We start from the raw sequence: 22,224 nt of genomic DNA, 5'->3' as shown, positions 1-22,224 counted from the left end.
CTGGAAGAGTGTAGGTCTTTGAAACCTCAAAGCCCATCCCCATTGATACACCTCCTCTATCAAGGCCACACTTCCCAATCCTTACCAAACAGTTCTACCAAGTATTCAAGCCTGTGAGCCTCTGAGGGTCATATCATTCAAACCACGACAATCACTTACCACTCTCCTTTCTCTGATGCAGTATCCCCTGCATCTACATCCCACCCTTGTTCTTCTGGTATGCTCATAAGCCAGAGCTGGTGTGTTGGGGATGTCCGTAACACTTTGTTCCATTTGGAATTGAGAGATGAATGCATGTGACCAAAGCATCATTCTTACAATATGTGAGATAGGTAAATGTCCTTGCAGGTTTGCTTGATTTTTATATAATAAAAAGAAAAAATAGTGAATTATTATTGAAAGAGATACAGGGCTGGGGAAATGGCTCAGTGGTTAGGACCAAGATTTGATTCCCAACACTCACATGATGACTTACAACTATGTACAATTCCTGTTCCAAGAGTCTGACACCCTCTTGATTTCCTCAGACACTGTATGCATATAGTACACATACATTTGTGCAGGCAAGACTCTCATACACATAAAAATAAGTAAATAGATCTTTAAGGAAGAGTTGACCTAGGTGGTGGTGGAGGACACCTTTAATCGCAACACTCAGGAGGCAGAGGCAAGTGGATCTCTGTGAGTTCAAAGCCAGCCTGGTCTATAGAGTGAGTTCCCGGACAGCCAGGACTGTTACACAGAGAAACCCTGTCTCAAAAAAACCATAAAAAAGAAAGAGAGGGAGAGATTAAATAAGAAAGCTGAACTAAAATGTTTCATATTATTTTACTTTATTGTTATTATCTGGGGCCTATCTTTGTAAGTACGGAAGTGGGGCCTTCTTGCCCATCCATGCTCTTATTAAGACCAGAAGTTGACATCTGTGTCTTCAAATATCTCTCTCCTTGCTCTGTCTTTATCTCCCAAGCTTTTAAATTTTTCTCTTAAATTATTTTACTACATTTTGTTTATTTGTTTAGCGGGGGAGGAGGACATTGAGTGTCATGGCACTTAAGGAGGTCAGAGGACACTTAACAGGAACCTGTTCTCTCCCGCCACCATTTCTGCCAATTGAACTCAGGTGGGCAGGCTTGGCAGGAGGTACCTCTACCTTCGAACCTCTCTCGATGACCCCAGCTTATGTTTTGAGGCAGACACCCTCACTAAACTTGGGGTTCACTGACAGGCCAGACTGGCTGTCCAGAGAGCTGCTGGTAAACCCCCATTTCCACTCTCCACAGCACTCTCCAGTTTACAGGCATACATAAGGCATCTAATGTTTCCATGGGTGCTCAAACTCACGCCGCCAGCCCTTTACCCCCTGAGATGTGTCTCCAGCCCCTCAACCCTCAGACAATCTTGATCACACCTGGGATTATTTCAACCTCCTTCTCTTCCTATTTAGGTGGTCCGAGACATCCTGCTGATTGGACACAGACAAGCCTTTGCGTGGGTTGATGAGTGGTACGGTAAGTCAGAAGGCCCAGAATAACTTGGAGAACAGTTTCATAACACGTTGACTCGGTTTTCAGTACACCCAGCTTCAAGAGTAGCCTAGAAGAACAGCAACAAAGGGCAGGCCAGTGCTTCCTGTATTGGAAATAGCTCTGTCTGGTGAGTCTAATAGAGGTGTAATTATAGAAGTGTGGTCTGAAATAACCACAGAACTATTGACCAAGTAGGACCTTGGTGTGCTTGATGCTCATCTAGTGTATACACGGGGCTCCATTGTTCTCTGTGGGATGGATTTCAAACCCATCCTAATTTATCCAAAACTTCAACATTATCTGCAGCATCTTATTGAGTAACAGTCCCTTGATGCAGGGAACACTTGAAACAGTCCCTCATCAGACGCATGCAAGTTCTCTAAGATGTCAAGGACAGATGGAGGCTTAGGTACCGGGATGATCCTATTGAAGGTACTGCTCTGGCTTTTTGGTTTTGGTTTTGTTCTTCTTTAATATCATGCAAAGATTTTAAACAAGTTCTGCACATTGTCAGTTAATAAAAACAAGGTTTGCTTGGCACTACGATGGATGGACCACCCTCCCTGGATGCTCAGCACTGTGCTTGGATGGACGTGAGTCCTCTACTTCCCCGGAATCGGTCATGAGGTGGCTTGTGTCCTTGGCTATAAATAGAATTGAGAAGCGAGCATGCCCAACTGGTGACTTAGGATAAAGCTGACTTTATGTGTCTACAGTCCTAAGTCACATTGTTTGTCCTGGGTGTATCCTAGACTGTACTTTGGTCATTTTTCACCCTTATTCCCCCCATGCCTTCAGTTTCCACAGCTGATCCCCTGCCTAGTCCCGTCTTTAAGAGAAAGGCTACATTGGACAGAATGGGTAAGGGTCATGTTAGTCATTCATGCTGCCAGCTGGTCCTCTGTGCTGTAGACTCAGTTTGCTTAGTGTTTTGTTTCCGTTTTCCCAGATCTGCACCTGCTGAAGAGTAAGTGCATCTTTCTGGTTTGTCCAAATGCCTATCACAGCTCAGATTACTGTGGCACACACCCACAGGACGTTTTTCATGTACTACGCTGTCAGGAAGACTCCCCAAATCCTGTCTTTTATGAAACAAGGGGATGGAGAGAACTCTAGGAGTATTTCCTCCGGTCCTTAAATTCTTCTGGGTGTTTTTATTTTGTTGTTATTTTTGTTTTGGGGGGACTTGTTTGTTTGCTTGTTTACTGGGAAGCAAATCTCAGAGGGAATACAGATCTTTTCACAACACCCACCCTACACACAGAAAGAAAGCAAGAAAGAAAGGAAGGAAGGAAGGAAGGAAGGAAGGAAGGAAGGAAGGAAGGAAGGAAGGAAGGAAGACAGCAGGTGAAGTCATGCCTTTTCCTTTGATGTGTGCTTCTCAGAGCTCAGGATTCCCTTGTTGCCAACTCCTAGGAAATGTCACAAGGACGGTCAAAGAGGAGATACCACAAGGCTAGGCCTGTACTGATTAGAAGCTTACCAAAGGACAGGTACCTGGAGGACCTAGAATCTGCCACCTTGATGACCAGGAGTCAAAACTCTGCTGGGGTTCTCTAACACCAGGATGCTACAGGGGACTTTTCAGGCAAGACATTTTCAAAGGAGGGCTGGACTCTGCTCAAGTGGGCAGGACAGATTGCAATCTTGCCCTTCGAAAGAGAGGGTTTGGGGCCAGCGAGATGGCTCAGTGGATAAAGGCATCTGTGGCTAAACTAGTGACCTGAGCTCAATCCCCAGAGCCCACGTTAAAGGTGAAAGGAGAGAACTGACGCCACAAAGCTGTCCTTGAGCACCGTGATGCACACATCGTGCATACATACCCAATAATAAAAGTTCTTTTTTAATGAAAAAAGGGACTGGCAACCAACCGAGTGAGAGTGAATATCCCGTACAGGAACACGTAGGATGGACCTGATTCTTTTCTGTCTCAGCTAAGCCTGCAACAAGGAAGTGATGACTTAAGGGCATTTAATTGAGAGAGAGAGAGAGACAGAGAGACAGAGACTTGCCTAGCATATACAAGGTTCCTTTAGAATTCTCAGATTATTACAAGAGCCTGAAGCTAGAATAATATATTAGATGAAACACAGACTCTCCAGTCCAGGCTTTAAGAATTCCTACCTATTTACTTAGGATGAGTTGGAAGAAGGAAGGCATTTAACAACTCAAGGAGTCTGTGGATCACAAAGTCCTCTTGGTGGCTGAGTTCTGGTTGAAAGGCATAGGCTTTGGTGGATGTAGGCCATCAGGGCGCCTGCCCACCCCAGAGCGGTCTCCACCCGCTGTGTCCACAGTCCCAGTCCCAACCCAAACAAGCAGCAGCCTTTTCAGGCAACCACACCATCAGTTTGGCGCAAACTCTTGCAGACCTCAGCAGCCCGGCTGAACTGCTGGCCTGGAACACAGTGGCTCCTTCATTACCTGACATACAGACTCTCAGGAAATTAAATGAATAGAAATGAGCCCAGCCACTGAATGTCTCCTCGGCCACTTACTGACTCAAGGTCGTGCAGGGAACTGTGGGTCTTTCAGACAGATGGGTATGTTATTTCCAAGGCAAAGTCCAAACCAGGATAGTCCTTCAGTTAGGGTTCCCGGGGTTGCTTCTTTCCCTTTGGTCTTGTTCGTGCTGTGAGGCCTTCGTCAGTAAACATGGACAAGGTCCCCAGTGAAGAAGCCTCCCCGGGAGCTGCTTCAATTCCAGCTCTTCAAGCGAGGTCCCTGAACCTGCAATCTCTGCATCTCCTGGACGTTTGTTAGAGATGCATATTCTCAAGTCCCTAGCCCTCTGTGGTCCCAGTAGCCCTCCAGGTGATTCTGAGCTGCTGGCTCACAGCCTGGGATGTAAGCCAGCTTGGCTTGCAAGGACAGCGTAAATCATTCATTCCAAATAGAACAGACTGGAAGATTCATAGATGTTTCCGGGGCCAGCTGCTAAGCTCTGGTACCTCAGAAGAATTAGAAGAAGAAATAAGTAACCCATCCCTGGCTGCCTCTGTCTCTCAAATCAGACTCCCCATCTCCAGTACTTAATTATGAGTAGAGAAAAGACACCATCAAGAATGGTGATCTCTTCTCACCCAAGGAGTTGTTTCCACATCTCCTCTGAGTTCCAGCATTCTTGGAAGTCACGAAACCATTTCCCTAAGCAGATTTTATTCTGCTCGTGTTCATTGTAAAGTGCCAGCATGTCCATGTTGGAGGAGTTGAATTTGCTTTCCAAAGCCCTGATTGGTCTCTATCCGTGAGCCGTGAGCCTGTCTGCATGGCTAGCACACTAATCAGCTGAGCCCCAGCGCATTTCAGGAGACAGGGCGAGAGGGGAGGTGGATAAAAATAGCCAGCCTGGCTTCACAAAAAGCATGGATTTGCTTCTCAGATCTGACAGAGAGACACATAAGATAGCCACAGGGACCCTGTGATGGAGAAGGCCTCACGGGTATCCTTGAAAACCTGACTCTTCCTCAAACAAGTATGTGGGAGGCTGAGTTCTGGATGGTAGAGGAAACAGTCTTATGAAGTCATTTAGAAGTCAGCCAGAGTCCCCAGAGATGGCTTGTCAAGGAGAGACACAAGCTCAGGTGGGACACAAACTGAGTGAGTTTACCTCTACCAGTAGCCTCGGGTTTCCTGAAATCTGACCCTGAGCGTGTGTGTGTGTGTGTGTGTGTGTGTGTGTGTGTGTGTGTGTGTGTGTGTGTGTGTGTGTGTGTTCATTTTTCTAGGAAGAGGTGTCTGTAAACTCTTTTCCTGCCTACATTCCAACACGCAGCCCCCTTTTAAAAAATGGGTATAGTGGCACCAATATCTGTGACTCCAGCGCTGGGGAAGCAGAGGCAGGAGACTCGCCACAAGTCTGAGTTTGGAGTCTCAGGGAGTTCCAGACCAGCAAAGGCTACATAGCAAGGCCCTGTGTGCAGACAGAAGGAGAGAGAAGCTGGAGAGCTGGCCCAAGGGTTTAAGCTCTTGTGGCTCTTGTGGAGGACTGGGGTTCAGTTCAGAACCTACACGGTGGTTCACAGCCAGCCTCAACTCCAGTCCAGGGGCTCCGATGCCCTCTTCTGACCTCTGCGGGCACCAAGCATGTGGTGCACAACTTGTGCAGGCAAAATATCCACTCACATAAAATTGAATTGTATTTTAAGAAGAAAAACAAAATCAGGACCATCAAATGCCATTCTAGATCCTAGTGATCTGAATTTTGTGGGAAGGATGTGTACCAAGTCTTCAGGATTGACTGATTTCAATACAGAGAAAGTGGAAGCGCTTAAGTTTTTGTAAAATGAATGTGTTGGGGGGTGAGGCTGTTAGTTAGGTTATAATTGTTCTAATGGGATTTTTTTAAAGTCCCTACTAGGCCTATTGGTAAATGTCCACAATCCCTACACTCAGGAGGCTGTTATGAGTTCCAGGCTAGCCTGGACCACATAGTGAGTTCTAGGTTAGCCTAGGATATGTAACGAGACCCTGCCTCAAAAACAACAGTAATAACAAAGAGAATTTCAAGCTGAGTTTTGCAGATGGATGGCCACCATTTTGCTGGAGCCAGAAAGGTGTCTAGTCCAATTCATAAGTAGATCTTCTGAGACCCAAATACTTATTTCAACTTTGATTTTTGTCTCAGAATGATAAAACAATCATTTTTGTTTTGGCCTAGGAGTGTGGAAATGGAGAGATAATATAGGCCAAGTAAGCCAGAGCCACTTGGGGGTGTGTGTGTGTGTGTGTGTGTGTGTGTGTGTGTGTGTGTGTGTGTGTGTGATAACATACCTACAGCATCCTGGAATATGCATCCATAAATTTCTTTTTTTACATCCATCGATTTCTTACCATGGCTATCTCCAGATGTCAAAGAAGCTATAAGAAATTGAACACTTTTCTTCTCTAATTCATTACTCTTTGGATTTGCACATGGTATGAAGTGTGTGTGAAGGTCAGGGGACAACTTCTAGAAGTTTGTTTTCTCCTTTCACCATGTGGATCCTGGGATTTGGGCTCTGGACATCAGGCTTGGTGGCAAACAACTTTGCCTGCTGAACTATCTCATCTTGTATTCCTATTTTCATGTAACATAACCCTGGCAACATTCAAATAACTGAATTAATATGCAATAGTTGTTTTGTTTTGGTTTTTCGAGACAGGGTTTCTCTGTATTGTTTTGGAGGCTATCCTGGAGCTCACTCTATAGACCAGGCTGGCCTCAAACTCACAGAGATCCGCCTGACTCTGCCTCCTCTGCCTCCCGAGTGCTGGGATTAAAGGTGTGCGCCACCAATGCCCGGCAATAAACAACAGGTTTTAAACATTTTGTTCAGTGACTAGAGAAATAGTTCAGCAGTTAAGAACGTTTGCTGCTTTTGTAGAGAACCAGGTTCAGTTCCCAGCATCCATGTCAGGCAGCTCACAAACACCAGGATCTCCTGGGATACAAAGACCTCCTCTGGTCTCCACATGTGGTAGCACATACTAAATAATGCAAAAATGCAGATGCAGGTGGATTTCTGTGAGTTCCAGGCAAGCCTGGTCTAGAGATCAAGTTTAAGGACAGCTAGAGCTGGGGAAAAAAAAAAGAAGACTTTGTCTAAACACACACACGCACTCTAAAATGAGCCTGGTGATGTAGCTTAGTTGATAGAATACCTACTTAGCATGCATGAAGCCCTGGGTTCACTCCTCAGCACTGCACAAACAGTACACAGTAACTATAATCCCAGTATTCAGAAGATGGACACAAGAGGATCAGGAGTTCAAGGTCATCCTCAGCTACCTACCAAGTTCAAAGCTATCCTATGCCACATGAGACTCTGCCTCAAAAATTTATGAAATTATAGCGAGCGTTGCAGTACACATCTATAATTCCAATATTTGAGAGGCGAAGGACTAGTTCAAGGCTAGCCTTGGCTATGAGAGACCTTATGTACAAACCACAACAGCACGCCTTTAATCCCAGCACTCAGAGGCAGAGACAGGTCGATGTGACTTCAAGACCAGCCTGGTCTACAGAGGGAATTCCAGGCCAGCCACAGCTGTAACACAGAGAAACCCTATCTCGAAAACAAAAACAAAACAAACAGCAAAAAAAAAGACGTCACCCAACAATTCATTTAAAAAATGATTGGTGTAGGCTTTCTTGCATTTAGAATTTGTCTGAGAGCCAGCAAGATGGCTCAATGGTAAAGGTTTGCCTCAAAGCCTAACAACCTTCATTCAATACCCAGTACTCCCATAGTAGAAGGAGAGAACAGACTCCTACAAGTTGTCCTCTGACCACACATATGCACACTCTTGTGTACACACATAGATAGATAGGTAGGTAAGTAGATAGACAGACAGACAGGTGTTTGAGAAAACTTTTAAAAAATTGGCTGATAACCTCAGAAAGCATCTGTTTCTAGCAAGAGCTCTGACCCTAAATTGCTAGAAGTCACTCATATCACTGAAAAAAAATCAATCGGTGACAAAGAAGTGTATTCGGTCTTTGGAAGTGTATTCTGTCACTGGGCATTTGCATTTGAATTTTCTAAAAAATTGATCTGTGCATGGATTTTGAAGTAATATCCATTTGCAAAAACAGCACAATACATTTAACCAGATAAGCCAAACCGGCACTTTTTCTGCCTAGTTAGCAATTCCATAAATTGCTGAGGAGGATTGGCATGTTTACCTCATGTTCATATGCATTTGTGGTATGTGGAGATATTTCGAGATGTAGAGAGATTTCCCTTACTTAGTACCTTACCTAGCATGAAGCCCCAGCATCACCCAGCACTTGGGAGGTGGAGGCAGAAGAATCAGGAGTTCAAGGTCCTAGGATACAGACTTTGATGCCCTGTCTCAGAGAGGGGGAAGGTGGGAAAGAAAGAGAAGGGAAGAGAAATTAGAAATAAACACTTTCGGGTCTGATGGCTGTAGTGCACCAACTTTTGGGTTTTTTTGGGGGGGTGGAGCTCAAGACAGGGCTTCTCTGTGGCTTTGGAGGCTGTCCTGGAACTTGCTCTGTAGACCAGGCTGATCTCGAACTCACAGAGATCCACCTGCCTCTGCCTCCAGAGTGCTGGGACTAAAGGCGTGCCACCTCTGCCTAGCTGTAGCACACAACTTTAATCCTACCACTTGGAGCCGGGCGGTGGTGGCGCACGCCTTTAATCCCAGCACTCGGGAGGCAGAGGCAGGCGGATCCAGGCTGGACCGATAGCCTCTGAAACAATACAGAGAAACCCTGTCTCGTAAAAACCAAAAAAAAAAAAAAAAAAAATCCTACCACTTGGAAGCAGAGGCAGGAGGATCTCTGTGAGTTCGAGATCAGCCTGGTCTACAGAGCAGCTCTGGTGTACAGAGCGAGTTCAAGGACATTCAAGGCTATACAATTCAAGAAACGAGAGGGGAGAGAGAGAGAGAGAGAGAGAGAGAGAGAGAGAGAGAGAGAGAGAGAGAGAGAGAGAGAGAGAGAGAGAGAGAGAGAGAGAAAGAGAGGAAATAGATGCTGATTTCAGTGTTTTAAAATATATCAAGACCTTTCCTACCAGGATTAAGCAGTCTTCTACATCCTTTTGGTTTAGTTTGGTTTGGGTTAGGTTTTTCTTTTTGTCCTTGGATGGCACCACCAATCCCTTGAGTTCTTCTCAGTTTTCCACCATGAACAAGACACCAATCATCTTGGGCTAATCCTTTGTTACAACTCCAAAACCGATCCAACTCTGAAAGTCCAGAGTCTGCCCTGTGTTAAGTCCCTCCCTTCACAGTGAGCTAATTGCAGATAAAGAATGAATTTTGTGGAGATTCAGTAGAGTGAAGCAGTAAACTCTTGCCTTCCCCCAGTTTTGTTATCCCAGTTAACCAGCTAATGACATGTGCACAAAGAAACCGCTTCCAATTTTAAACTCGTAATGGAGTGGGACCTCCTTGTATTCATTTCCAGGTGTGTTTGTGTTTGAGAAATACTGACAATCAGTCATTGAAATCGTGGGGTTTCGTCTTGTGGAATGTGTTATTATTGATTAAGACCCCTCTGTCTTCACCCTAAAGCAGCATTCTTTTATTGCTTGTCAATAACCTATTTTCTAAAAGAAGAGCATGTTCTTGCTTGACCAGCCTGCCGCTTAGCCTTCTCGATACTTCCATTGCTGTGGACACCATTCCTGGTGGACGATTCCAGGGGGAGGGAGGGACATCATCAGTTCAATAGAATAAATAGCCCAGGCCTAGATTTTGAGCCATGCTCCACCTCAGCACCAGACCACACCGAATTAAATCATGAGCTCTGGCAGGTCTGCCCTTTGGAAGCAAAGAGAACACACATGACACTGGGGTTGATATAAAAAGACATCAAGCCACATGATCCAGAAAATACTTCAGGGAAAACTCCAGCTGGGAATGCGTACTGCAAATCCCCCACTAAGCCAATCAGTAATAGGGTGGTAGATGATGCAATTCTTGTTCTTTTTTTTTTTTTTTGCATAAAGTAAAATTCTGCCAAGACAGTGTTGCTGGACTGGGAAACTGGGAAGATAGCTGATAAAATCCTGCAGAATAGCAGAGGGGGTGGGGCTAGGAAGGAAGACAAAGGGAATGTTTAAAGTGAAACCAATAAAATATCACTTTTATGCATTTCACTTGCTAAAAGAAGGGATTTCTTGGTCTTCTCTTTTTCCTTTTTTTTTTTTGTTTTGTTTTTGCTCTTTTGTTTTTGTTTGAGGTGTGTGGATTTTGTTTGTTTGTTTTGAGACAAGGTCTCATGTAGCTCAGATTGGCCTTGAAGCCAGAAACCTCCTGCTTCAGCATCTCAAAATAAGATAGAATTCCTCAACCCCGTCACTACTCACATTTGGAATCAGATCTCTGTTAAGAACTGGGGATCCTGGCATATGGAATGTCCCCCAGCATCTCTGGCTCCCCCCTCACTAGAATGATGCCACCATTGTCACAAGCAGAAACTGTCACAAATCTGTCTCCTGCTGAAAACTATTATGGATTAAGAGCTCATTACCCTGAAATACTGAAGAATTGTAGACTCTAGCCAAACATGGTGTTGTGTGCAATTGTATTTATAGATCAATGTGGGTGGAATAGTGTCAGCCATTTCCAAGCTGTTAGACTAGTCTCAAAGACCTGCACTCTCTGGCCCCTCCTATTCTATGCAAAACCACATCTGTGTGAGAACTGTACCGAGTCTCACTCACATGGTTTGCCTCCTACCATAGCAATGAAAGTGCCCTTGTTGTTGTCAAATGCACTAACTTAAAGATGCCTTAGATCTCTCTGGAAAGTTCTATCTGAAGGTAAGTATTAAACCAAAATCACCTGGCCCCTCTGTCTCTGAAAGGGATCTTCTAACACAGTTTTAGGAGATCTCAGGCTATGCACAGCCCACTCGCTAACACTTCACCTAGCTCACTTGCCAAGAGGCACCCCTAAATGATTTCCACTTAGCTTCCTCACTCCCTTCTTTGGCTGGTTTGTCTAACTTTATGATTTACCCCATAAAGTTAGTTAGTCACGTGCTTTTTTTTTTTTTAACCTGTTTGGCTACTGCTGAGCTACTGTCTTTCCCTCCAGTGCCCCGATGAAAGTTTGTACTTAATAACGGAAGTTGCCCACGTCTTGACTTCTTTCAGATATGACAATGGATGATGTCCGGGAATACGAGAAAAACATGCATGAACAAACCAACATAAAAGTTTGCAATCAGCACTCCTCCACTGTGGATGACATAGAGGGCCATGCGCAGACCAGTGTATGTAGACTATTCAAAGCGAGTCGCCCACCCTGTGCGAAACAGACACGGAAACCCATCTGCCAGACCCTAACAGTGCTGGCTCCCCAGCAGCCCATGAAAACACAGCCTCATCCAGAGACTGTGGATGAAGATACCCCCTGAGTCTTTGAGTTGGCTGTGTCAGTCACCCGTGTCTTCCAGATCTTTCCATTCTTTCAAGTGGCTTAAACTTCATGGCTAACCTGGTCACCAAACCCAGGACACAGAGAGTGGAAACATTTGGTGGAGCCTGTGAGCTGACCTGCACCAATCATAAAATAGCATAGGCGTGACAGAGCGTGTCAAGTGTAAAGTAGGTCAAATGTCACACTTTTCAAGGCATAGTTAACACTCGGGCTCCATGAAGGTCCTTACTGGTTGGTGCTTTAGGTTTCTTGGCTTTCTATGACTCTTTCGGGCTGTTTTCCTCCATCCTTTTAATCTAAAATAATTTCAAGACTAAGCTATAATCCATGCACATGCCCACGCCAAGGGGTGGAGGGGTGGTGATCCGGCATTTAGGAATGCTGCACAGTAGATCTAGTCTGGGACTTCACTAAGGTCTTGGAGAGCCCTAGGAGATCGACAGCCTTGGGTTACTGATTGCTGACCACATGGTATGTACCAGAACTTAAATATAAGTTATCTCTCAGACAGTCAAGCTAATGAACAGGAGGTATAGATAGCCAAGGATTAATCACTAAACCATGTGGGTGTCGGCCAGAGCTGTGATCTCTCTGGGAACATCTTGAGTTCTTGTGTCTGCCATGCCCAGGGATAATACACATGATATGCTTTAAAAATTAAGAATGTAGTTATAATGTGGCTGGTACTTTTGTTTTGTTTTGTTCTTTTAAGAAATGAGGATCTAGAGCAATGTTTCCAAACCTGTGGGTCGCAACCCCTTTGGGGCCCAAACGACCCTTTCATAGGGTCTCCTAAGACCATCCAAAAATACAGATATTCATGACAATTATGATTCATGATAATATCAACATTACAGTAGCAGCAAAAATAATTTTAGGTTTGGGGGCATCACCACAACATGAGGAACTGTATTAAAGCATCACAGCATTAGGAGAGTTTGAGAACCACTGCTCTAGGGAGACGACTCAGAGCACTTGCTGCTCTTGCAGAAGACCCTGGTTCAGTTCCCAGCACCCATGTCTAGTGGTTCACAACTGCCTATAACTCCAGGTCCAGGGTATCCAATGCCCTCTTCCATCCTCAGCAGGCACTGCACGCATGTGTACACACACACACACACACACACACACACAGTAAATAAATAAGTGATAAATCTTTTTTTTAATGAGAATATAATTACAGAACTTGAGAGGTGGCTGTTGTGACAAAGGCTTTAGAATTGCGAAGACTTTCTGGTAACATTTTGGAAATGTTGAGAGCATGTCTTTTGACTGTGCCTTGCTAGGCTAGTGCACGACATCAGATGCATGTGACCGCCCGTGAGCCTGAGAGCGTTCCAGCTCTGCCTTGCATGCTCTGATCAGGTTTTGCAGGAAAATGTTGGGGCAGGATTGACTGAAGGTTTGCTCTGATTTTGATCAGATACCTCCCCATCCCTCCTCTCTTCCTGTTCTAAAGATAGGAATGTTCTTTAAGGAAGCTGTTCCTGAATTTTCCGTTACTTTTGATTACCCTTTCTCTTAGGAATGTCAAACACAGTGCCCATCAACAGCTCTGAAAGTTGCTCACTATAAACAGGACCAGACAAAGAAAGCTACAGGGGAGGGAGGGAGAAAGGATGCCTGAAGGGCGCTGAGTACAACTATTTCCAGGGTCTAAGCCAGGCATGGTGGCTGAGAGCTGAGGCAGGAGCATTGCCTTGAGTGGGAGGCCAGCCTATACAATGGGAGACTCTACCTCAGGATTGAGGGCATGAGGGGAGGCTTACAGCTTAAGGCCTTTGCATGCATTGTTTCTGTTTGAATTTGCTGTTGGCATCAAGCCAGCTTTCTGTGTTGAAGGTGAGAATCCAGAATGACCCCCTGTCTTCCAGAAAGTCCCACACATTCTCTAGCTGCAAACTGCCCACTGTTGTTGCCGTGATTTCAGCATAATGATTGTCTTGTGATATTGCCCTCTTTCTTTGGGATTTCATGAAGCCTGGGATCATTTATTTTTCACAATCTTAGTTTTCTATCACAATCACAAGATGGTTAAAATTGAGAGGCTGTTTGCACCACAAATAAAAACTGCATGGACACCCGGGCCAGCAAGGTGGCTCAGCAGGGAAAGACTCTTGCCATACAAGCCAAGGGACCTGAGTAACTGTGGAAAAAGAACTGACTCCACACAGTTAGTTGCCCTTTGACCTTCACACGAGCACACACACACACACACTAAAGTTTAAAAATAAAAATATTTTTTAAATGTATAAAAGTAATGAAACCGCATGGGGGCTAGAGCTTTCGCTCAATTGGCAGAGCGCCAGTCATGCACAATACCCTGAGCTCCATCCCAGCACCACATAAACCAGGGCTGGCGTCACACACCTGTGATCCCGGCACTGGGGAGGTAGAGGCAGGAGGATCAGAAGTCCAAAGTCAACCTCAGCTACACTGTGAGTCAGAGCTACCCAAGGGCCCATCTAAAGATGAAAAATAACAAACTTCATGGCTGCTAAAATGAAATCTTAGTAAGTTAAGTTGGAAGTAAGCAAAATTAGCATCCATGAGCACAGCAATTAAAAAGAAAAAAAGGACAGTCTCATTGACAATTGAGAGGTTTCAAACCCTCCATGGAAGCTACTGAGTTAAAAACAAAACAAAAAAAAATCCAAATTCTGTACTCTGTATCGTTTCTGCCCCCTGCTGGATACATCCAGTATCACAATGTTTTGGGCCACTTGTTAACCAAGGAATTTTTTCAAAATTGCTATCCATTTATTAGTGTAAAGATATATCCTGGTTCACTAAAGTTTTTTGTAAAGTTCTAATTTCATTTCAAAGTACATGCTTCTTTTGAAGAACTTAATCTCATTTATTCATTTAAAAGTGGTAAGTTCATAGGTATAATTTTCCTTAAAATAATATAAATTTTGCATTATGTCAACACAGTTGCAATTTTTCAGACTCCTTTGTAAACACTTCCCCTTTAGGAAATCTTGATAATTTCATATAGAAATGGTTACAGATTTCATTTCATGGAAAATGATTCTTGAGCCGGGCATGGTGGTACATACTTTTAATCCACTTGGAAGGCAGAGAGGCAGGCCCATCTCTAAGTTTGAGGCAAGCATGGTCCACAAAGCAAGTTCCAGTACTACTGGGGCTGCACAGAGAAACTCTGCCTCTAAAAACTAAAAAAGAAAAAGAAAATTCTTTATTGATTTGACACTATAAAACCCAGGAGTGGAGCCCAGTCTCCTGCCTGGCACCCTCTGGGCCCGAGTTTGATCCCCAGCAACACAAAGGACACCTAATGATTAACCTTGTGTTGTTACTATTCATTCCACATTCAACATTTCTAAGGTGTGTTGCTGAGGTGAGCACTATCATTTCAGGAAGTCTGAACCATTGAGGACCAGAAAGAATGAAACATAGACCTATGTCAGCCAAAGTAGAGAAAGACAGCTCAAAGGCAAAGCCTTCACTTCAGGCTTCTTTTGATATTCCTGGTTACCCGTCATGGACTGCACTCTGCTCCAAGGCAAAGCCTTCACTTCAGGCTTCTTTTGATATTCCTGGTTACCCGTTTCCTCTGTTCCCAGTAAGTGAAAATAACAACAGTCACAGGGGCCCACAAGATGTCTCAGTGAGTAAAGGTACTTGCCACCTCACCTGGTGACCTGAGTTTGATCCCTGGGACCCTCAGGGTAGAAGGCAAGAACCAACTCCCAAAAGTTGTCCTCTGACCTCCATATGACCTCCATATGCCCTCCTCCAATACTAGTTACAAGTGGTTGTGAGCCATCTTGTGTCAGTGCTGGGAAATGAACTCTGGTCCTCTGGAAGATCAGTATGTGCTCTTAATTGCTGAGCCATCTCTCCAGTCCCAATCAATAAAAATTTGAATAATTTGAAAACTTGACACAAGGCATTGCTGACTTACCTGTAGGATACCAAACTATGTTCTTTTTCTCCCTCTTTAAATAAAGCCTCAATCTTTTAATGATTCTTTTCATTCTCTTTTGTTCTTTCAAACTGCCTTGGGGTGATTTTTATTTTCCTTTTTGGGGAGTAATAGCAACAACAGCCCTGTGACCTTCGGAGTACAAAAAGTATGGTCTGAGGTTAAAATGCTGAGAAGTTCTGAGATTTGACCTGAACTCCTGGTTCTTTGGCAATCTAAACTTAGGAGTAATGTTGTCAAGACCACCAATTGTTTTAATGATCTTTGTATGGAGTGTGTGACCCAGTCTATAGAAGCCCCATGTACTCACAACAGACACACACACACACACACACACATACACACACCTTGCACACATTCACTATCTCTGATTTTACACTCCCTTGTTAAATCCTAATTCGGAATACTTAACATACTAATTGAAGTGGCTGGAGAGAAGGCTCAGCAATTAAGAGCTCTTGTGCTGAGTGATACTGAGGACTGAAATCGAAGCATCCAGGTAATAACCCAGGCACCCGGCAAAGCCTGCAGCTCTAGCTCAAGGGGGCTGGGAGTAGAAATAGGAGAATCAAAGGGGCAGAAAATGTGAACCCAGCTCCTGGGAAAGTCCCAGCATCAAAGGAATAGAAAAGAGTGATGATGCCCTCTCCTAGCTTTTCTGTGTACCCAGAGGTTCGTGTGTGCATGTACACACACACACACACACACACACACACACACACATTTTTGGAGTGTACCAGTTAGGCTGATGGGATGACTCACAGTAAATGAGTAAAGTTAGCTCCACTGCCAAAGCCGCCAACCAGAGTTCAAACCAGCAAACTCAGGGCCCAATTGCGGAAGAGCTGATCCCCCAAAGTTGTCCTCTGACCCCCAACCCATCCACCCCACCACACACACATCCCCTCTCACACAACAAATAAAGAACATGTATTTCAGTAATTTCTAAATACTAATGGAAGAGTCCTTTGGAAAACCTTGGATTGCTAGCCAAAAACAGAAATATTCTTATCAGCGATGTGTCCCAGAATCAGAGACAGGAAAAAAAAATTATTTTTTGAGAGTTTAGTATTTCAAAGACAACTTGGACTTATGGTGGGTAGGGGCCTCTTTCATGGTAGAGTCCCAGACCTAGCGCTGAACCCATTTGCACGTCTGGATGGTAACTGTTATTTATTCTCTCTCTCTTCTCCCTTTGAAGACATGACAATGGATCAAGTGCGAGAATTCGAACGAGCCACTCAGGAAGCCACCAACAAGAAAATCGGCGTTTTCCCACCTGCCATTTCGATCTCCAGCATCGCCCTGCTGCCTTCCTCGGTGCGCAGCGCCCCATCCAGCGCTCCGTCCACCCCTCTCTCCACAGATGCGCCCGAATTTCTGTCCATTCCCAAAGACCGGCCCCGGAAAAAGTCTGCCCCAGAGACACTCACACTTCCGGATCCCGAGAAAAAAACCACCCTGAATTTACCTGGTGTCCACTCTTCTGAAAAGCCATGCCGGCCCAAATCAGAGTAGCTTCTTGTGAACATCCCATTGGGCTTTATATTTTTATTTGAGGCTTTTTTTTTTTAAAGAATCCTCTGGTAAAGGAGGAAAAGACCGCCTCGTCACTCAGATGTGTTCTTTGATCTCAGAGTGTGCATGTGGTTTAAATAATTTCACAGGTAGCAAGAGTCCCTACATGTGCCACACAGCGTCATAGTGAATATGAGACATAAGACCAGGGGGAAAAACAAAACAAAACAAGACAGGAGGGGCTGAGGACGGAACTTAGCGGGTTGAGTGCTGCTGTAACTTGCATGAAGCCCTAGGGCGGGGTTAGCTTGACAACAGGATCAGAAGTTCAGGGTCAGCCTCGGCCATATACAAAGTTTGAGGACAGCCTGGGTTCTATGAGACCCTGTCTCAAAAAGTAATCATAAAACCCACAGAATATGTACAGCTTTGTACATGGGACAGGAAGGAAGCCTTGTTTGGGAGGCCTTGGCGAGTCTGATGTGGGCGTCAGCCATAAACAGGTGAACAGATGGGAAAACATGAAGCGCTTTTTCTTTTTTTTTTTTTGTAAGATGTGGTAAAATAATGAAGCCAGTTTCCTCCCATGAAACCAAACTGAAATTCTCAATAACACCAACAAAAAAAGAAAGAAAAGCAAATAATCTCTCAGGTGTCGCATGCCTAACTGTTAATTTTGGACTGCTCACCACCAATACTTGAATTCCAGTTGTTACCAATATTCCTGTTCTGATTAGTCCGACTCAGGATTTGGGGCCTAATCCACTCCTTAAATTTTTGAAAATTTTAATAACCAACTTCTAGAGGCTCCAAGTGCAATTAACGATGACTTCTTTATACCTTTACACAGAAATTAATAAAGATCCCATCTGTTCCCCTTTTGTTCCCTGGTGGCCTCTCAAATCTTTAGACTTGCCTGCATAACTGTGACCATAGCTGTGGAATGTTCTGGAAACCGAGAGGCCCAGATGAGACAAACATCTCTTCAGGTACTAATGAAGCTTAATCTGTGAGCTTCCATCACTCATTACAATTCTCAAAAATTTCAGTGAACTAAATAAAATCCATTGACAATCTCCCACCCGAGGATGTTCAGGGTGAACTAAGTTACCTGGGCTTGACCACTGTCAGAATGTCTGGTGTCTGAACCTTGCAAAACAGAACTGTCCCCATCTGGGCGACTCTTAGTAACGCCCAGCCGCCCCCTGCCATGGGTTGCCAATCACCAGGTTTTAGAAAACACTTATCATTCCTTACTTGTTCCTTACAATCCAAATATTGGGGACTGTGGTATAGCTCAATGGTAGAGTTCTTGCCTAGTATGCAGGAGGCCCTGGGTTCAGTCCCCAACACTGCAAAAAGGAAACAACACACTTGGCAATGTCTCGAGAACCCAGTGAATATAGCCAAATGGGAGATGTCATCTCCTTAGTAGACTCTTCGAATCCTATTTGTACAGAGGTGTGGTCATAAACACCCCCTTTGTCTTCTTCTCACTGCTCAAAGACATGGAAATGTACAGCAGAGTCCAGGCCAACAGTCTGCAAGGCCATTCATCAAAGTGGCAGAGAAATCTGTCACTGTTGTACCTCACTGCCTTTAAACCCACAAGGAAGGCAAGCAGAATGTCAACAGGCAGCCAGGGAGCTCCAGAGCTCATGTCCCAGCTGTCCTTCCTGACTGGGACCTCCAACCTCAGGAAAGGAAATCACCCCCAACACAGATCCCAAAGGAAACAAACCAGACCAAGGAGTGTATTCCCCTCCCCTGACCCCTCCCAGCCAGTGGACGCTGCCTGTACCCTCTCTTGAGTGCTCCGCACTCTACAATGTCTCTCGGGTCCATGACCTCTCCCAAGGCACAGGTGCTGGCCCCTTGAGCCCAGCACCAAAGTGCTGAGTGTGTCTAGATCATTTCTTTATCTGTAGATGGACATTGCACCCAATTCTCAAAGGAAAGCAATTGCAAATAGCTTTGTGCAACAGCGTATCTTTTCCTTAAGGTGACAGTACCAGGGTAAGGTACTTTCTCTGCATGGTATGGAAGCATGAATCTCACTTGTGGGAAATGTTAATCTTTTCTCGAACCCTTTGGACTTCTCAATGGTTCCCTCTCCGTGCAGCTGTACTCACTGAGAATGTCTGGCTTCAACAAGCAAAAATCCCACTTTCAGAAGACATGGAGATAGTATATGTATCTGCTCACCATTTGCAAGCTGAAATCGGGCTGGGGCGGGCTGATTGGTTTTCGTGTAGTAGAAATTAATTTTGTGCAGTGGTTAGCCCATCTGGCACCTAGTTTTTCCATTAATAACCATGCCACTTCCCCGTTTCTATACCAGCTTCTACTGTCAAGGTCAACAGTCTGGTTCACTTTTAAAGCTACTTTCTGATTCCCTTTTTTTGTGAGTTTTCTTTCCTTTATAGTCAGCCCCAATACCTTTGACACAATTGCAGTGCTAACCTACGGTAGTGTGATTCTTAACCAACACTCGTGTGATCAGTTTTTCTGTCTACATGTGGTTTGCCTGTGTTACAAATACCGAAGGGGTTCTGGGCATTTCATATTAGCTGCTTTGAATATTTAATCCAGTCATCACAAAGCATAAATGACTTCAATATCTTCTAAATCTTGATTTCCAAGTATCTTTCCGCTCTGTCCTTACGTGAATCTGCAATTGTGGGGAACAAGCCTGTGATGACTGTGTACATAGAACATGAATAATTCTTGTGAGGATGGAAACAAAATGGCTGCATGATGGAAATTTGGGAGGACAAAAAAGTATAATAGCAGAAACCTGAATTTACTAAGCATGTTTGAGGGGAACATAGAATCCTTAACTCAGTGCCTCTGTCTGCCATGTGAAAACCTTCAACTTTGTTCACCAAAATTGTATTATACCTGTACATATATTATATATATACATATATATATATATACATATACAAAATGCAGTATAGTGAGTCACACACCACCAATTCTAAGTCTGTGCTAGCAAAACTGAGGGAAGTAACCCATAGGATAATACATGTGTTTACTCCTCTTCATCTCTGATGTTGGTGGATGCTACTAAAATGGCCATACTTCTTGTCTTTACTCTGGGTGGCTTCCGAATAGGAACTATCCCTGTGCTGTAGGTGTGGGACAGCACCGTCACTTTGTCTATGCTTCTCCTGGATCAAGGAGCTTTTGTGGTGTTTTATTGCATAAAGTTTGTCCGAAACCACCTCTGAAGAGTGTTTCCCCCCCACCCCCAGCTGAGTAAGAAAAAGCAAAAGGAAGGACTGAGCAGGAGAGGTGCTGTGACGTTTTAGTTGTGTCAGTTTGTCGGTGGATTTGTTTATAAGTCTGCTATCCAGGCTTTGCATCAATGTGGGAGCTGTTTTAACCTATTTACAGGTGTATGTCATCTGTGTTTTGGGGTGTGGGAATAAGTCAGCTCAGTTGTGGATGAATGAACACAGCACACATAATGAACACAGACACATCATGAACACAGACACACACACGCAAAGTCTGTCAAAATGACTGAGTTCAATCCCCAGGTCTCCCCTAATTGAAAGAAAGAACTAATTCTCATAAGTTGTCCTTGACCACCACACATACAGTGGCATGCGCGCGCGCGCGCACACACACACACACAAAAGTATAATTTTAAGACTAAAATACAAAACCCCCAATGATACCCCTAAAAGTAATCATGTGGTTTGATTTTACAGCCTGTAATTTACTGTAAACTAAGAGAAATCTTGATAAAAACCCATTTTAATGAAATTCAAATTTCACCTCCTTTAGTATCTCTTCACTGCTCAGAGGTGAAAAATACCAGGTCATCACTGGCTTAGACTGATGGGAATTTTCTTTTTGAAAAGCACCAGCATAGAGTCGACTATCCTTTGCATCCATAACCAGATCATCCAATAGAGAGTAACTGTCTAAATGGTTTCCACACCTCTCCATACTTTTCCGGTCACCTGACTAGTGGAGTAATGACAGTCGTCCATCTGAACCATAGTTGTAAAAGTTTTAAAAATCCTGGCCTGGCTTGTAAATTGACATGAATAAATGTTAAGCTCTTCATTCTTGGTGAGACCCAAGTGTCACACCACCACATGACACCCAGATGCAAGATATCTTGGCTTCTTCTGGCCTCCAACTCCAAAGCAGTCTGTTTGTGTCTGCTGTGTAACTGCTCAAGCTTCGGTAGGACATCACGCGGTAAGAGAGCACGAACGTGTGGAGAACTTGACGGACGACGCCCTTTAGCTAACTCCACGCAGCCAACAAATGCTTACGATAAACCTCCACACCTTCTTGTTTTTTTCAAGTTGAAACGGTGTCTGTGGGGTTTCAAGTCTCCCTTTCGGTTTCACTGTGTCCCCGAGAAGACGGGAGGTTCCTTTTAGTTGACGCTAGCTACCCGTGTGCCATCCGTGTGTCCTTTCCAGTGTAATTTCAGTGTTTACGCTTCTGATTGGCTAACTTACTGAAAATACCACTGCCACCGCTGAAGGACCAAGTGTCGGAATGCATAGTGTTGCGAGCGGAGAGTGACGCAAACGCGTCTGTGTCACTCTATGGCTGTCCTACTGTCGTCTACGCCCCGCCCTGCCCCGCCCCCCGTTATTTATTATTGTTGATAGCTTACTTTTTCTTACATTCTGTTGTAAATAAAGTACAAAGCAATCTTCTTCCCAGGCGTAGCTTCCTCTTTCTCAACCAGTCTCAGGGGGAGTGCTGACCAATGTTAACGTGGGGGTCAGTGGAGAAGGAAGAAGCCAATCGCTGTACCCAGCAGTATGGCCTTGTGTGCAAGCATGCCTCCCCTACTAATGAGCATATGAGGCCTTATACGCAAGACCCTTGCAAGGAAAAATCCCAGCTGTCCCTAATTTTCCAGCCTAAAAATAATGAAGGAAAAGCCAGGTGGCGGTGGTGCACACCTGTATTCCCAGCACTTGGGAGGCAGAGACAGGTGGATCTCTGAGTTTGAGGTCAGCCTGGGCTACAGAGAGTCCCAGGGCAGCCAGGACTACACAGAGAAACCCTGTCTTGAAAAACCAAAAAAGAAAAAAGAAAAGAAATCTATAACCCCAAAGGGTGAATGCAGAAACTCCCTTCTTCACTTAGTAGATACTTGAGTGTTCATGGAGTTTGAGATCACATAGCCCACAGGAATCCTTGGGAGTGCCAACCGATTCTCTCCATACCACGGTAAGAGTGTGTGTATGTGTGCCTTGGAAATAGAATCCAACACCATTGGGGATGCCAGGTAAATAGGTAAATATTCTACTGAGTTACACATACCAGCTAGATCCTTTGTTG

General features: G+C 44.5%; 1 protein-coding gene across 3 annotated transcripts in view; it reads left to right on the top strand.

Annotated features, from left to right (window-relative positions):
- Positions 1–21,590, top strand: part of Pitpnc1 (phosphatidylinositol transfer protein cytoplasmic 1) — a 269,963-nt gene extending 248,373 nt beyond the window's left edge. For 2 of the 3 annotated variants that reach the window (XM_005069994.4, XM_021227137.2), the window contains exons 8-9: positions 1,448–1,511; positions 16,583–21,590. In XM_005069994.4, coding sequence (XP_005070051.1) covers positions 1,448–1,511; positions 16,583–16,899 — 381 coding nt within the window. In that variant the 3' untranslated portion in view covers positions 16,900–21,590. Of the gene's footprint in view, positions 1–1,447; positions 1,512–11,146; positions 11,266–16,582 lie in introns of all 3 variants that reach the window. The other variant, XM_021227138.2, reaches the window with a different exon arrangement.
- The last annotated feature ends 634 nt before the right edge of the window (positions 21,591–22,224 follow it).

The sequence above is a fragment of the Mesocricetus auratus genome, unplaced genomic scaffold (genome assembly GCF_017639785.1).
Source record: "Mesocricetus auratus isolate SY011 unplaced genomic scaffold, BCM_Maur_2.0 Super-Scaffold_100007, whole genome shotgun sequence".
Lineage (NCBI taxonomy): Eukaryota > Metazoa > Chordata > Mammalia > Rodentia > Cricetidae > Mesocricetus > Mesocricetus auratus.
The sequence above is the reverse complement of the archived record's forward strand: the minus strand, read 5'-3'. Positions and strand labels throughout refer to the sequence as shown.